Here is a 16799-nt window from a genome sequence, read left to right as displayed (position 1 = left end):
AAAAATCTTTTGAGATAGAAGCTGCTGAAACCATGTTTTTGTATGTTAGTTGGTCGCATTAGATGGAACTACACTGGAGGTATATGAAATCTAGGCAGACCATTTGAAATGTTTTTCAGATGAGATCTGTTTAAGATGAGCCACAGATTAATAAAACATTTTGCTTTTAACACTTTGTGTCTACTTAAGAAGCACCTACTGCTTGCAAGTTACAGAGAGATGCACCCGTCGGTCCACGTTGGGCCCCCATGGCTTTTCTTCAGGGAACCCAGAGGTGGGCTACTTGAGCGGGGAGTGTGTCAAAGGTCCAGCCGAGCCTACTGCTGGCATCTATGCTGACTTTTATAACTTCCATTATAGACATTCTCCAGGAAATGGACTGACAGAGGATTTGCCTTGCATACTTGAAATACAGGATATACCCATTTACAGGTAATACAATGATATCTTTGCCATTGACTATTAACTTATATGAAGGTAATGTATTCCTCTTTCATGCACAAAATCCATCAAAAAACATTGATGTCTAAGAGACTTGAGAGCCTTTGGTTTATGAGAAAAGTCCCCTGAAGATATACTTACCCGTTATTAACTATGACAGTAATATCATGTATTAAATAGTTGTGAAAGATTGGTAATGAAACAAACACATTTATTATGCTTCACTGAGATTGGTTTGTTTTTCTGTCGTTGCTAAACTCTTTATTTTCAAGAAATAGCATAGTTTCAGGTCACACAGAAATTTGACAAAGTAAACTTATACACATAAGCATTTATCAGAACCTTAGTGAGTGCTTGATAAATGAGCTAATTAAAACTGCAGTTGGTCTTGCTTTGTGAGTGGTGAATACTGAAAAAGCAATGGGAGAAACTGTTTGAAAATGCATTCTTGCCAGGTGAGGTGGTACACGCCTTTAAGCCCAGTACTCAGAAGGCAGAGGCAGGCGGATCTGTGAGTTTGCGAGCCTACTCTACATAGGAAGTCCCAGGATAGCTCAAGCAGTGCAGACAGACTCTGTCTCAAAATAAAATAAAATAAAATTCATTCTTTATTCTTAATGCTCCATCTCTCCAGTAAGCTCTTACAACAGGGATTTTAGCTAATGGGCAATATTGATTTGTGTTGTATCCATTGTCTTTCCTTGAGTTACATCGTCGGCTTCATAGACTGTTTCATTTGTTGAATTTGATGCTGCATTTGAAATGAAGCCTTTGGTTTTTCTACTTAAGTTGCCTGCAATACACAAGACCAAATGAAATAATTAGTCAAGCTTATGACAGAGAAATTGTCTTTTCAGCGTCTGTGCTTGAATTGTCGTAACAGTATCGAAAGTAGAAAGTTCTAAAAATACTGTATGGATGAGGGAGAACCAACTCCATTCGGGATGGTTTTGAGCCATTCGTCCTAAAAGCGAAGGGAGATCACTCAGTCACAGGAGCCTGAATTTCATTTCCAGGTTCTTTCCTCCACACCTCCACGAGAAAGCACACATTCCGTAAGGAGCTAACAATTTCGGGGTCACTTAATGAAAGTATGACTATTCCTACCTGACATAATACAATAAACTTCATTAAAGCTAACTCTGATGATTTCAAGAAGCTGAAGGCTTTGCCACCATAAGCAATTGGGATGTGAGTTTACGCCAGAGTCCCCTTCACACACTGCATAGAAATCCATAGTAAGCAAGGGCTGGGCCATGTGGTCTTCACTAACCAGCATTTGGGCTAACCAAGGAGAAGTGGACTGTTAGTCTGTGGGTGGGGGTTCTGTAAACTTAAAGCCTAGTGTGGGTCTACTGACTCCTACATGTTTCCTAAGCAATGCTCACATATTTAAATTCATAATATTTGAATTACATTTTCAAGGCCTTCTCCCCCTACTTCATCACAAGCAGGTTTTGCGGCTTTTATGAAAGGGGGATCGTCCAGGTGTTATTTCTAACCTAATAATTTGTATGCTCTAACTGTCTTTCTTCTGGCAGGTTTGGCTTCCATTATGCATTTCTGTGACAAAAGCTAGAAGAATTCGTCAGAATGGCCTACCGCTCCCTGAGTTGTACACGCTCTCAAAATACATTCTTCACCTTTAGCACTTGCAAAAGCCCTTATTCCCCAGCCCTGGCACATTATTTACTTGGCTTCCAGATCCTTCTAAACATGTTAGCTCATCAAGACAATTTCCTAGGCTGGCTTCTAAAACCAAAGCGATTACCCCTAACAAGGCAATTTCCTAGTCGAATAAGAAAAGATTGGTTGTAAACACTTGAGCACTCCAGAATTTACTCTGCTAAAAATCCAAGACCACTGTCAATGGATTTCCCTCCAGCAGCTTCAAGTAACTGGAGATACAGAAAAATAGCAACTAGAGCCCCAGTGATGATAGAGTCCCCTAACATTTTCCTGGGACCATTTTAATTAAAGGACCCGCCTCAGCAACCTGATTTCTCTAGTTTCTTATCCAGCCACGTAGGGATAAAGCCTTCCATCACAAGTCGCAACATGGATTTGATTTCAAGTAATAAATCTGTAATGCCGTTGAACTGCTAAGGATTTGTCACACGTGGAAAGTTTCTCTTATTTAATTCCTATTTCGTTAGTTGAGTATGAATTGCCGAGAGCCATCATCATAGTTCCTCCTTCCGTTCCTGCTGCCAAGCCTTCATGTTCCCATCCTCATTTCATTTTAGTCTGGCTACTGTATGTAAATCTGAGCCTTCCTTCAGCCCTGGACGTCACACACTGACAGTTAAAGCTTTGACCTTTGGCAAATTTAAATCCAGTTCATCAAACAAAACATTCTGCCTGTTCTCCATTGCAGCTCTGCCAAATATGCGCTCTGATAGCTGTTAACCTAGTGTTTGTTTCAGAGCTGGTGGTCCTCGGGGGCCAGCTTATCATGTAATTGTGAACTTGGGCCTTGACAGGCACTTCAGAACAGAAAAAGAACACTGGGGACCCCCGCAGGTCTCTGTCCCCTGGCTACCTGGCAGAACCATGATGGAGCTTCCCAGCCCTTCTCCATCCAGCTTACCCTAGCTGCTGGGCTGTCCTGGAGCTCTAAGCAGCATCCAGCTGCTGATCTGGCTGGATAGCTTTAGGAAACAATCTTGGATCTACAACCCCAAGTCATTCTGTAGTGTTGGTTTTGATTTTTTTAAGAAATAGTTTCAGCTGCAGGCCATGATCAAGGAAGTTTGTCCATTGATCATCTCTCTTTCCAAGAGACTCCCTGAGTGGCTTTTTATGCTAGTGAATCCGAATTATGCCATTGTCCACTAATAACACAATGAATTCTTTAAAAGCTTTTGTGAGATAAAGTATTACTGAATAGAGTCAGCAGACCAACTTAATGAGTTTTGAGCACTTGTTCCTCATTATTAGGTATTTAATAAAATGATTCCCAAAAGTATCTATAAATTTACTATAAAACCATCAAAATATCACTTGACTGTTTCCAAATTTTAGAGTGTGATTTAAAAGATAATTTGGAAACTTAACCATTACTTACAAAAAGCCTAGACGTTCTTAACAGAAGCTTGGTGGAAAGAAGGAAAGAAGGGAGGAGGGAGGGAGGGAGGGAAGGAAAGAGAAGGATTCTTGACTTAACATTAAAATAATATGACATCAATAATTTTAAATCAATCACAATTTAAGAATAATCAGAATAATTTAACAGAATAAGTCTAAAAACAGACCTGGGTATATACAACAATTTATGATAAGTGACCATTTAGGTTGACATTAGAGAGATATATTTGGGCAACTGACTCATTTGGAAATATAAGAAGATTCCCTACTTCGCTTCTGTAGAGTTATTAAAACTTTAAACACACATACATGTATAAATACATCAGAAAAAACCTGTGGTATCTATGAAAGACTGAATATTCTCATAGAAAAAATATATGAAAATTAGGCAGTGTGCCAAAAAAAATGGTAAACATGAAACTGTCTGATTAGATACATTTGAAATAAAATACCATTCTTTGCTGGACAATGGTAGTGTTCTCCTTAAATCTTTAATCTTAGCGTTCAGGAGGCAGAGGCAGGTGGATCTCTGTAAGTTTGAGGCCAGCCTGGTCTATACAGCAAGTTCCAAGACAGCCAGGGCTACACAGAGAAACCCTGTCTCAAAAAACAAAGCAACAATAAAAAAAAAAAAAAAACAGAAAAATACTATTTTTTATAAAATCAGTAAAATAGATATCTTTAAATAAAAAAAAATAATACCCAAAGCCACAGAGACTGTGGAAAAGCAAGTAAGTGTAAAATAGTAATTTTATGGAAGGTAGGTAGAAAGTATACCCATCTTGTATATGTGTGTACACTCAGATGAGGTACTCCGCTGCTAAGGATTATGGGAGGAAAACAGGTGTTCAGTGTGTCTGTAAGAGAGTGGTGGAAGTGGAAGTCAGTAAGATAATTAAATACGGTGTATGTTACCAACTGAAATGAGCCAGGCTTCTTCTTAAAGAAATGGTAGGTTCCAATGTTGGAAAAGGGAAGGTACTGAAAGTCTTGGAGAACAAAAAGTATTCCCAAAATGATGGACAGATTTCAGGCAGGAATGGGATACAGTTTGCAGGAGTTTGTTCAATGGCGAGAGAGATGGCTCAGTGGTTAGGAGTGCTTTCGAGGCTATCATGAGGATGTGAGTTCGGGTCTCAGCCTTCATGTAGAGACAAGGTCCTGTGGATGCCTGTGATCCCAGCACTATAGAGGGTGGATGGGCCTGGAGGATCACTTGAGCTTTCTGGCCAGCAGCCTGGCTCCAGCCTCAGTGACAAACCATGATCCAAGGAAGTAAGGCAGAACCTGGTACAGCAGGACACTCAATGCCTACCTCTGGCTTCTGCATGCAATGTGCATATACCATACACATATATACACCCCCAAATCCAAATATCCACTGACCAAATGTAAGATGGATCAAAATCAACAACAACAATAATATTTTAACATGCACAAATCCCATGCTGACATTCAAATGAATCAGCAACCCTATGGCTAGAACGCATCTGTTTCTCTAAAAGGCACATGACTTCAAACTGGCGAGTTATGCTATTAAGAACTGAGGACCTTAGGAGGTGATTAAACCACCAGAGTTCTGTCCTTCTATGTGAAGTAGCAATCCTGCAAAAGGACTGGAGGGAACTAGCCACCTTCTTTTTGCCCATCCTCTCCTTGTTCCACAAGAAGACGCCGCATCATGGCGCTCACTGTCTGAGAAGCAGACTTCGGCTCTCACTCAGTGCTCAATACACAGCCATCTTGACCTTAAACTTCCCAGCCTCCGGAACTGTGAAGATTAACTTCTTTTCTTTATAAATTATACAGTCTAACTATTCTGTGTCAGTGGCACAAAGAACTAAGATAAATAAACAGGGGAGCAGGGAAATAATACATTTAAAAGCTGTAAGAAGTTGGAAAATTACCACTTATAAGTGTCATCGTAATAACAGTTGTCAAAAATTCAGCGACTGGCTGAAAATTCACAGAGGAACAGGATATATTCATGGTTCCAAATCCCTCACTGTAATCATGCTACTCTCACTGCTAATCAAGCCAGCCAAGATCGTGTGCTGTCTGTGGTGCTTTGCTACCATACCTTTTTGTGTTCCTGTAAAAATGTATGCTCTCTCTCCAATCACGAGAAAACGGACAAACAGAAATTGAGGGACACTGCACAAAATATCTGGCTTTGTTTTTTCATCCCCAAAACTATCAAGGGCATAAAAGAAAAAAAAATGCTGAGGATTAAAGAAAACACGAAATAAAAGTATACAAATTAATTTTGGACCAGATCCAGGATAAGAAAAATTAGCTATTGAGATTAGGAAACTTTAATATAAGCCCCAGAGTGTATGTTGCTGCATTAGTGTTGTGGTTGTTAACTCGGATGTGTGAATAGGGTTCACACAAGAGGAAGTATCTTTGTTCTTAGGAAGTGCTATCGATTTTAGAGTTTAAAGGAACATATGTACAAAGTACCAAGGATAAAACTAATGAAGCAAAGTATTTACAATCAGTAAATCTGCAGAGAGATATAAAAAATGTTTATTCTATCAACAGCAAAAGTCATGGTGCTTTGTGAAGTAATAAATTAAATGGATTAAATGAATTAAATAATAACAGGAATTCATTTAATAGCAAAGAAGATACAACGATTGTGGTTTTTTTTAAAGGGATGGGGAGGGGGAAATAGAGAGACAGAGAGACAGAAACAGACAGACAAACACACACACGGGGCAGGGGGAGATTCTCACCATATAACCCAGGCTTGCCTCAAACTTGCGATCATCCTGCCTCACCCTCCTGAGTACTGGGATCAGACAAGGCTGCCATGTCCTGCTATTTCCCAGTTTGCTTTATATGTGATCTAGAGACACATAGGAATTCCTCCCTGAAGGATATTCAGTGCAGCGCTGACACCTTGCACCTCTATGCTGAGAGCATTTGTTGGCTTCTCCGTATTTCCAGTGTTTCTACAATGAACATGAACAGAAAGAAACTTTTCTTTCTGAGGAAGCAAGAACATCTTCTAAGAAGAAACACAAAACCATTTCAAGTCAGCCTAAGACCCATTTTGCTCATGGATACAACAAATGGTTATGTGACTTTTCCCCCCAATTTACTCTCTCGGTATTTCATGTGCAGTTTTGTTTTTCACCTGTGTAACTAACTGTGCCTTACTGCTAATTCATCTCCTTCTTTTCATTTCTATCTTACATCTTTCCAAGGTGACCACAGAACACCAGCTTGAGGGGGTTTATTATTTCTGTACAATACAATTGTGTTGTTCTTCCTAACAGTTCTAACGCTGCCTTTCATGTTCATCAGACACCGCACTTCTCAGAGTCCCTGTCATTGATGGTCCCCATCACTCCCACAGGACCTACTCAAGCCTACTCGATGCCTCAGGGTGAACAGGCTTTAACTTCCTGAAGCAGCAATTTTACTTAGGTATGGGGAGACAGATGTCATTATTAGAGGATAGCAAGCTTCATTCAGTTGAAAATTCCCATACATTTTCAAGCAAAATGAGAAATGATTAAGTGCTGAAGCTCAGAAGGTTGTTTTTTGGTTTGTCGAGACAGGGTTTCTCTGTGGTTTTGAAGCCTGTCCTGGAACTAGCTCTTGTAGACCAGGCTGGTCTCGAACTCACAGAGACCCGTCTGCCTCTGCCTCCCGAGTGCTGGGATTAAAGGCATGCGCCACCACCGCCTGGCTTGTTTTAAGGCAGGCCTCTCCCCTGCTAGCCCTGAGAACTCTGGGCCTTGACTTCCTTTCTCCTACGGCTCTAACACCTTCACTATGGAAACGTCTGAGAAGTGGTGATCTATGATCTTGTTCCTCTGACTGCTCTGTCGTTGACCATGAATACTCTCCCACAACCTTGAAATGAGCCCTCGTGATTAGGAGTATCTTCACATGGGCATCTTTTGCTTGGCAATTTAGCATCTGAGGTGAAACAATACAGACTTCTAAATACTGGCGTTTGAAATGTGCATAACCCAAAATGTAAAAGTTTAAAAAGAAGAAAACAGTCGCAAGTTACAATTTAAAAACCCACCAATTGCTCAGTGAGGGGTGCTCTGTATGGTGTGGACAACGCAGGTTAAGCTACTAATGTCTGTAGCCATGGCCCGAAGAGACCCACCTGCCTTTTCAAGATCAGTTCAAAGACTGTAAAGCCTTAAACTGTAGACATTTAAAATCAAAATATCATGGAATAAAAATAAGCAAAAAAAAAAAAAAATCCTGGCAGTGTGATCTATGATTAGCCTATTTTAGACCCACACCACTGTCATTTATAGGAAAAGAAAAGATTCAGGGCCTTACATCCATTGTAATAAGTACAAGAACACAGGTCCTCCTAGGCCATCCAAATTACCTGTAATGAAAACAGTCTCCATTATAAAAATTAATCTAAATAGTCTTCCCCGGGAAAGAACACACTAATTGATTATCTAATACCAAATGTTCAACCCTGAGAGCATACTTCATGTAACATTGTACAGACTGAGTAGGTTGTACTTATGTATTTGTGTGTGTGTGTGCGCGCACACGCGTGGAAGTGTGTACATGTGCAAAACAACTAATGAAAACAGAGGGTATGAATTTAAGGAAGGGTATGTGGGAGGGGTTGAGGCAGGAATCGGAAGGGGGAAATATGTAATTAGAATTTTAGAAAATAACAGATAATTTTAAGAAACTAGTCTAAAATAATGTGGAGGAATTTTTTAAGAGGAGACAGCGTTGAAAGAAAAGCTTTCTAGCCAGTCAGGTCAGTTTTCCTCAGATATACTACTTATAGGCCTGATTAATTATACAACTATTTCCTTAAGTTTCCAATCTTTAGCACTGCCGTTAAATGCAGTAACACCCCTAACCTGTCTTCCCCATAGCTTGAACAATGGCATCTCTCGCTAGGTGTTGAAAACCCTGGAATGGTACAGTCATATTTAATCAAGGGCACAGTATTTAATTATCATTTCAAAGGGTCAGTTCAAGAGGAACCCATTTTTCTATCCCAGCAACATACGGATTACCTATTTTGTTTGGGGCTCTGCACTATAATTAATAAGAAGAAGAAAAAAACAATCCACAGGACCAAAATCACGTCCTTTGAAAGCAGCAGCAAGGCACTGGTTATTTTACATTTTGTATGCTGCTTTCTAATAGCCAGACTCAGGAAAGGTCTATTAAATTAACTTGCTACCTTGATGTATACATTTTGTGAGGAACAAAGTGGGGCTATTTCATTGCATGAAAGCAGCCGCATCGAACTTCATAAGAAGTGCATTACCTGGCTTCATCCACTAAAGAGCAAAAAACATGCCAAGTCTGAGTTGACATGCTAGTAATTATGCTTCTGGGGACACATAGCAAACAGGAAAAAAAATTTTGCAATAGTCCTTGAGCTAAACCAGGAAAAAGAACCACTTTTATTTTAGCACAGTGAATTCCATAGAAGGCGCACTCGATGTATGTCTAATGCCTGCAGCAATGACCACACTTGGTCAGTGTTACACAAAAGACATTCCTGGGATCAGTAAAGATGGAAGACTTGTCAAGTCAATTCAGGAAATGTGTAAGTATTATAAGCACTAGGGATATTATAGTCAACAAACATGGCAAAAATTATTTGCTGGAACTTAGTCTCTAGTCAGAAATATCAAAGATTTATAGATAACAGGTAGGTAAGTAAATAGATAATAATTTTTGTTACTAGTGAATAAATGCTTTGGGGGGGGGATTGGCTAGGAAGAGCAGAAGGGAAGTTAAGAGTGCAGGTAAGGAGGAACTCCTGGGAAAAGGATCTCTCAGGAAAGAGTAAAAGGAACTGCGAGTCACACAGATGTCTGAGGAAATGGTGGCAGCGTGTGCAAAGGCCCTGATCAAGAATCTCAAGGAATGGCAACGGACCTAATGTGGTTTGGCAAAGGAGATAAGAAAAAGAAAGACCTAGAGGGCTGGTCACAAAAGGTCATAGTGGAGAGTTGTATCCGTTGAGGGGGCTGGGAAAACATTAGGGTTTGAGGGGTGGCATAGATTTTAAGAGTCTCGACATGATTTCTCTATGGAAAGTAGGAGGAAGAGTGGGAAGAAGAGGCACTTGTTTGAAAAGCTGGGGCTGAGAAACTCTGTTTTTAACATGGTTCCCACCACCAGCACCAGCACCAGCACCACCACCAGCACCAGCAACAGCACCAGCAACAGCACCAGCACCACCACCAGCACCACCACCAGCACCACCACCACCACCACCAGTGATTCTTGATCATAGAAAAGATTCAGGACCATGATTAGATTCAATCATCTAAGCGAATGAGACAATAATTCCTCTTACAGTCTGATGATGTGATACCCATTAATCAACCACACAGTTGTGCTTGTGGAGAAGCTGGATCAAAGTCACTTGGACTAAATTCAGCTCCGAGCCTGTCAGTTTGGCTCCTTGTTATCAGTGCTTCGGGACGTGAACTCCAGAGGGATCTGTCCTGCTAGACTATGACAAGAGGACACGAGGGACTGGGGAGATCCTTCTGTTTCTCCCCAGAGGAGACTACAGCTCATGCAGACACATGGTGATGGTGACATATTTGATAAGGTCACAGGACAGGTACTTCATAAATATGACAGAGCCCATCATTCAGTTAAAACACAGAGACTTCCTACTTTAAGAATATTTTCCTTTTCTTTTGAAATGGAAGCAATAAACATTCATATGCCATTCTAAATATGTCAACGTAGATCCTAAATTTATGTTCTTTAAATTTATATTCTTTAAAATATATTCTGCATACACACATGTCAAAATTCATGACTGGTGTTTCCTAATACGCTAAAAGAAATCAGTTTCCACACCGTTTTGATAGTTTCATGATGATAACAACTGACTTCTATATACTGCTTTATAGCTGAAACAATAAGTAGACAGACACACAGTCCATAAATTATGCATAAAAGTTTCTTTCTACTTTATAGTTACATTGTGCACATATACCTACAGCAATGGAATTAATTAGTTTGCAGGCTATTCAGTAACAGAATGTTCTATTTGTTTTTTGTATTTTTTTGCAAACATCTGAATTGTTTTTGATGCCCCCTTGATTCCTCACACTGGATGCCAGTTTGATCACTGACTGACCCGTGTAAAGTGCAGTAGCAAGAGTGTGCTGCTGGGCGTTCTGTTGTGTTATGTACTTGATGGATGTCCTTGGTTCCACCAGAAAGCCAAAATGTAATTTTTCCAAGAAGATAAGTGTTGATAACTAAAATGGACTTAAATATATCCCAGTGAATGTACTGGCCCACTGACTTGTTTTCCACAGGGCATTTATAGCCTGTTAGTTTTTCTTGACCACTATTTCCCTAAAGTATGCCATCACCTAAGGCTGACTCACCGTGAACTCTTGCAAGGCTGCACTGTAAACGGAATCTTTAAAGAATGTTCCATCTTAACAGTGTTCTCTGTCCCCCAGCTAAGATATGGTACAGGTAACAGATTATAAATAATAGATTTGGGTTACCTTCTAGGGCAGAGGATGCCTCTAGGTGCTGGAGTTTAAGGCCATTGTCTAATCTTTGAGGTTTTGTGTACAGAAATAGATAGCAGAGGACACAGACACTGATGACAAAGGCAAGCAATACAAGGGCGGCGATTCCCAGTCCAATCAGAGCACCAATGCTGAGGAAACAGAAAAGAAGTCATGTCATCCAAAGCGCTGTGCACTCAAGCTCAACCAAAGGCGCCGATGCTCATTCTTGCTCTCACTCATTCATATATAAGCAAATCCTGTCTTACTCCAGACAATAGTTGATTGATATTTTCCTCTGGAATTCTTGTCATATCCTGTCTATTGCATTTAAGGACTTTCAAAAATTTTGTATGTTACAAGTTGTGTGACATCTATGAGACAGGTCAAAGATCGTATGATTCTCTAGGAATATCATAAATATCTCAGTCCAATAAATCAAGTTAATCAAATTAATACCACACCTTAGGCCAGTTTCACAAGCAAAAGATAAGCAGGAAAATACTTGCTTCTCTAAGAGTCAGGAAACATTTATCAGCGATAAAAAACTTTTCTCTTAGAGATGTATATGAAAGACACCATATGTTAGTATACAAAACCATAACCATTGCAGAAGAAGAGGGTTTGGTTAAAAGAAAGCTGTTTACAGAATGTATATGAAATTCACTTTCAAAGTCTGAGATTTTCCTTTCATTTCTCTGCACCTCGTTGGGAGTTATTCATGTATGTGGTTACACATATGGCTAGACACTGAAGTAGCAGTTCTCATCAGACTTGTGCATTTATTAACTAAGGGAGGGAATTTGGAAAGCCAGCGTCATACTGAACTGTATGCAGACGTGTCTCTTGAGTCATGTGTAAACAACACAATTAGATGTTAGGCTGTTCAAAAGCCGACTTCAGTCAGTTTTCCTATAGCATGAATACTTTCATTGTTTATGTGTGTTTAGCTTGTAGAAAACAGTCAACAGATGAGAGTAAACACTAATTAACTCATGATTGATCTGCTGTAGCAATTTGGGGTGCACATCACTGAAAAATAATGATCTGAGTCTTCATTATCTTCTTGGCGTGTCTTCGGGCTTCTGCGTTCTTTCAGGGATCAGGCTCCTGGCAAGTCTGACTTTTAGCAAAAGGAAGGAAAAGAGGGAATTTGATCAGGGACGCCAGGAGCATCACTGCTCTGAGAGAAAGAACAGTATTGAAGGTGACAGGCTGTTCACGCCACTCGCCCTTGATTTAAGGAGATAAAACACCCTTGCACACAAAGAGATCGTCTCCTGAGCTATAGAACAACATGGAGTCAAAGTTTCAAATTCTTATGCTTGGTTTATTAACATTGACCCTATTCCAACCAGCTCTGCATATAGTGATGGGTAGATAATTTTATATCAGACTCCAAACAGAGTTATGTACTTGAGCTTGGAGGTTGCCATTCTGATTGCCCTTTCCTCTAATAGGATTAGGAAAGAAATCCTTGTACCTTGCCTTCTGCAGACTGTGCCGGGGAGGTTAAGTTCATGTTCCTATACACAGACACATAAGAATGTAATCCATTTAGAATTAGTTTGTGCACAATGCAGATAGGTGGAATATCTGGATTCCTGAAATGACACCCAGTTGTTGAAACTCATTTTCAAAGTAAAAAGTGGTTTACCAGATTAAAATTTGTCAGTCTAATTTAATTCAACATATACATCATGAATGTTCAATGTGCAAGGTTTTTTTTTGTTTGTTTGTTTTTGTTTTACAAAATTATACAATTTGGAGGAAACCCAAAGAACATGTTAATACTGTTTCCATGCCCCGGCTCCATATGTGCCTGCAGATTTCCATGTAAAGATGGGGAATCCAGGAGTCTCCTAAATCAGCCATTTCACCAAATCCTTATCCAGCATCCACCCGTGAGTGGTGCTGCCAGATAAGCCTCATTGTCTTAAAGTCCTGGAGAAGATTACTTAAGGACACCTTTGAGTTTAGGAGATGAGAAGAGGAGGGAGAAAAGGAAAGGACTGGTGCTGGAAAGGGAGACTCAGCCTTCTTCCTGGCAACCCAGAGCAGTCGCTTTGCCAGCCACTGGAAAGTGTCTGAAGCTGCTCTCATACCCACGTGGCCGCACTCCAGCTCAGCACCCTCACCGGCCTGGAGGTAGCTGTGGCCGTCCTTCTCTGGGAGCTGTGGAATCTCGATTCCAGAGCTAGGGACTTCTGTAATATTTTTTCGCAGTTGGAGCATTTTAAATTAGCAGTGAAGAGCAAAGACTAGAAGAAAAATGAAGCTCTAATAAATTTCCCTCCCTGGAGTGTTTTCAGAGCCCAGTAATTCACAGGAACCCCGGGTTCAGTGTTGCCACCTACAATGCCCTTAGTTAACGTGGTTTTCTATCTCCCTAACTTTGAGCTAGCTGCCCATTTTTTTTTTCCTGATGAAGTAGGCCCCAACAGACTGTTCCTTCCTTTGTGTTCTCACAAACCTAAGGAAGCTTTTATGGCCTCTTCTCCCTGCCACCATGGGAGATCTGAAGATCCCTGGCACCATTTCCAACTGTGTTTGACTTGAGGTGGTTCTGTCATTCAAACGCTCACTGACGGATTACTGAGCTAGTCTCGAAAAGCCCAGATGACGGGGCAGTACATCACTTTCTTCCCCCAAATAATCCAGGGAGAATAAGCTGGCATTATTTTCTGCCAACTTTCTTCTACTCAAGAACAACGTGCTCCGAAGGCAGCCCTTTGGGGAGTTTATTAAAGTTTGTGATACAGAAAAATAGTGTTTGTTTTATTGCCTTAAAAAATTAAGTTTGCTGTTGATCTGGCATGTATGCCAAGTTCTGGATCATGATGAGAGGGTGGGGGAATAGCACTGTACTATGCTGTGCTCCCACTAGCTGGTTCTCTCAGTGTGTATGTGTCTCTGTCTCAGTCTACACACACACACACACACACACACACACACACACACACACACCGTTAATAGTGGTGGAGCAGTAGTTCTTTCCTATAATCTTAGGGTTCCACTCATTCTGTAGACAAAAGAAATCTTTAAAATCTGAAAGTTTGCTCCCTTTGAGGGGGAGCATTTCATGGCGAAAACACCTGCATAAGAGCCAGCAGAAACAAGGAAAAGCCCCATTGTAGGAAAAAGAAGCAAGAAAGACCTGTCTTTGAAAGTAATGCCTCCTGACATCTAGCAGAGGTCAAACGGTGTGGGCGTAGGGGAAGGGTGTCCAGAAAGACGATGCTGCGTGTGTAATCAAAGCAACTCAAGCTTCCATCTTCAGCCTGCTTGGGCGGTGTCGGTGTCCAAACCTCTGAGAAGAGTGGGTTATAAAGCCCAGTTGTATGTATGCATCTGTGCAAACACACACACACACACACACACACACAATTTAAGGACTCCAGCTGCCTAATAACACTTAAGTACTCCTCTGGTCTTTAATACCGGTGTTGCCCACAGAAGCCTCCTTTCGGTTCAAATGTATCAAAGGAACAAACACCTAAAGAGGAATTAGAACCACCAGTCTTGTCAGTAGAGCCTCTCTGAGGTAGGCTGGGATGCACAGGGTTCCCACTGATCTCCAGGGTGCCCTGTAGAGTTACCATTCAGACGCCTGGCGCCTTGGCACAAGGACCTGAATACAGTGGGCATCGGGAGACCGCCCTGATTCCGGTTTGCATCTTCCACTGGTCACTTTGCCAGGTCCCGGAAGGGTCATCTTGCCCTGCCCTGTCCCGCCCTGCTCTGCCCCGTCCCGCCCTGCCCTTCCAAGCCTTGCTCTGCCCTGCCCACCTGAGGCTCCACATGTAGCTGTGCTTGTAGGGGAAGTAGCTGCCCGGCTCGCTGCAGCAGTACTTGAGGTCTGCGAAGCCGCAACAGTAGAGCAGCGCGGCCCCGTCGCCGTGCCGCGGGCACTGGAAGGACTCCACGAAGCTGCGGTTGAGGCTGTAGTAGCCCGAGCACACGCGGCTGCTCTCGCTCATCGCGGGTGGCCGTGCGTAGGACCCCCGAGGTGCGTGCGAGGTGCGATCGCTCCGGACTTTGCCCAACCCAAGCGACTCTGGGCGCCTCCTGCGATCTGGGGTCCGAGTGCAGGGCGCTCCGCCTCCGCGCCCCTTCGGCTCGCCTCCCGCTGTCCGCGCGGTGCTGGAGCGCTCTGCTCTCGCCGCTGGGTCTCGTCGCTGAGTGGTCCCTTTCCCTGCGTGGCTCGGCCCTCTGCCTCCTCCGCCTCTCCCTCCGACTGTTTTCTTTGCTCTCCGTGGACTCCTATCCACTTTCATTCACTTTATTCAGAGCCTGTCGTAGTCTTCACTCCACACGAGAAGAGATGATCTCTTGAGCGGGAACAGCAGAGGCGGACATGGGTACAGTCTACACAGGTGCACTCAAAGTGTCATATTTGTTGGCCCAGTGACATGGCAAATAGAGCCTGGCGCGTAGAGGCTTTACCTGAATTGACCACCAATCCAGGCCCGGGAGCAGGCTGAATAAAAAGGCTTTGGACTAGCGTTAGGGAGGGCATGGGATGTTCAAAACACTCTCTCAAAAAACTAACTATATGGGGTTTTTAAAACATACAGTGCAGCCCCAAGTTGACTACGTGGAAAAGGGAGGAAAGACAAGAGGTGGCAGAAAAGAAAGTAAGAAACAGAGAGACAGAAAGGGAAGGAATCGGGGAAAGAGACTTGCAATCAATCAGTCACTCCTGGAGCACAGGAGCTACTTTTGCCTATGACTCTCATTTTTCCTAAGTGATCTGTTCAATCTTTTGAAGTAAGAGTAGTGACTGTGCTTGTCATAGAGTGTCAAACGATACTGAGGGGTTTAAGGACAAAAATAACAATAGCCTTAATCTGAGACTAGTGCTCGGAGAATTTCTAGGACAGAACAATTCCTTGTCATTTTCTCCTTCATTCCTTTGGTCAGGGGTTTGATTGGAAGACAGACATCACGGGTTTGTGGGCTGGATATTTTTGTATTCTTATAAATATTCCCGAGCTCTGCTCTGGAATGTGGTCACTTGGAGACAGTTTGATTCTTTCCATTTTGTTTTCAAGCTCTGCTAGGCAGGACCGGCATGGACTTGAGGACTAAATTTTTCCCTACCAAGCCCAATACCTTCTGAATAGTCTACCCCACAACCTGCGAATTGCAAAGCTTACCACTGTGGGCACCCCGGCTATCTCCAGACCTCTGGGGACTCTGATCCCGCCACTTGAACTCTCTCTCCCTGCAAGATTGCTATGCTCTCCAGCGGGGGCCGAGTCCTTGCAAGTCTTCCTTCACCCATTTCCCTTTTCAGAGACCACCATCCCTCAGTAAGTCATATCTATGACCAGAACCCATGAGATCTCCCCGCCCCCCCCCCCCGAATTAAATCTGATTCCTAGCACTAGTATGCCACAGATTCAGCCAGAGAGTGGATCCAATTTAGTTAGGACAGGGGTGTGTCTCTCTCACAGAACTGGAATTCCATCATGTACCCAGGAAGGCAAAAAGAAGCAATGAATATAAAAGAGGACAATGAGCCACAGGGAGTAACAAACAAGGGTTTGACAAGTGTCAATAGTTTCGTGATTTTTCTTTGAGTTTTTTCCTGCGCCGTGTCAATTTTTTTCTACTCTTGAGTTCCTTGAGACCCCTGTCACTCAAGAGCAAATGCCCCCTTTCTGGTGTATGTGCCTTCAAGTTGTTTTATTATTCCTGAGACTGGACTCAGCGGGTTTTGAACTTGCTATGTCATCAAGGGTAACCTTGACC

At 42.2% G+C, this 16799-nt stretch overlaps 1 protein-coding gene across 1 annotated transcript; it reads right to left on the bottom strand.

Annotated features, from left to right (window-relative positions):
- Positions 1–903: 903 nt before the first annotated feature.
- Shisal2b (shisa like 2B) lies at positions 904–15022 on the bottom strand. Its single transcript, XM_050160355.1, has 3 exons — positions 14832–15022; positions 11037–11194; positions 904–1234 (listed from the first exon to the last, which is right to left on the bottom strand). Exons 1-3 carry the CDS (start codon positions 15020–15022, stop codon positions 1101–1103), a joined length of 483 nt encoding a protein of 160 aa, XP_050016312.1. The 3' UTR covers positions 904–1100.
- Positions 15023–16799: the final 1777 nt, after the last annotated feature.

The sequence above is a fragment of the Alexandromys fortis genome, unplaced genomic scaffold, assembly GCF_014885135.2.
Source record: "Alexandromys fortis isolate MF-2015 unplaced genomic scaffold, M_Fortis_MF-2015_v1.1 scaffold_76, whole genome shotgun sequence".
NCBI classification, from domain to species: Eukaryota; Metazoa; Chordata; class Mammalia; order Rodentia; family Cricetidae; genus Alexandromys; species Alexandromys fortis.
This window is presented reverse-complemented; position numbering and strand designations above follow the sequence as displayed.

Coding starts and splice junctions, on each gene's coding strand:
- Shisal2b (XM_050160355.1), bottom strand. CDS start 15,022: ATGAGCGAGAGCAGCCGCGTGTGCTCGGGCTACTACAGCCTCAACCGC. Junction 11,195..14,831: donor AGCTACATGTGGAGCCTCAG/GTGGGCAGGGCA, acceptor CTGTTTCCTCAG/CATTGGTGCTCTGATTGGAC. Junction 1,235..11,036: donor GGCATCCTCTGCCCTAGAAG/GTAACCCAAATC, acceptor TGTGTATTGCAG/GCAACTTAAGTAGAAAAACC.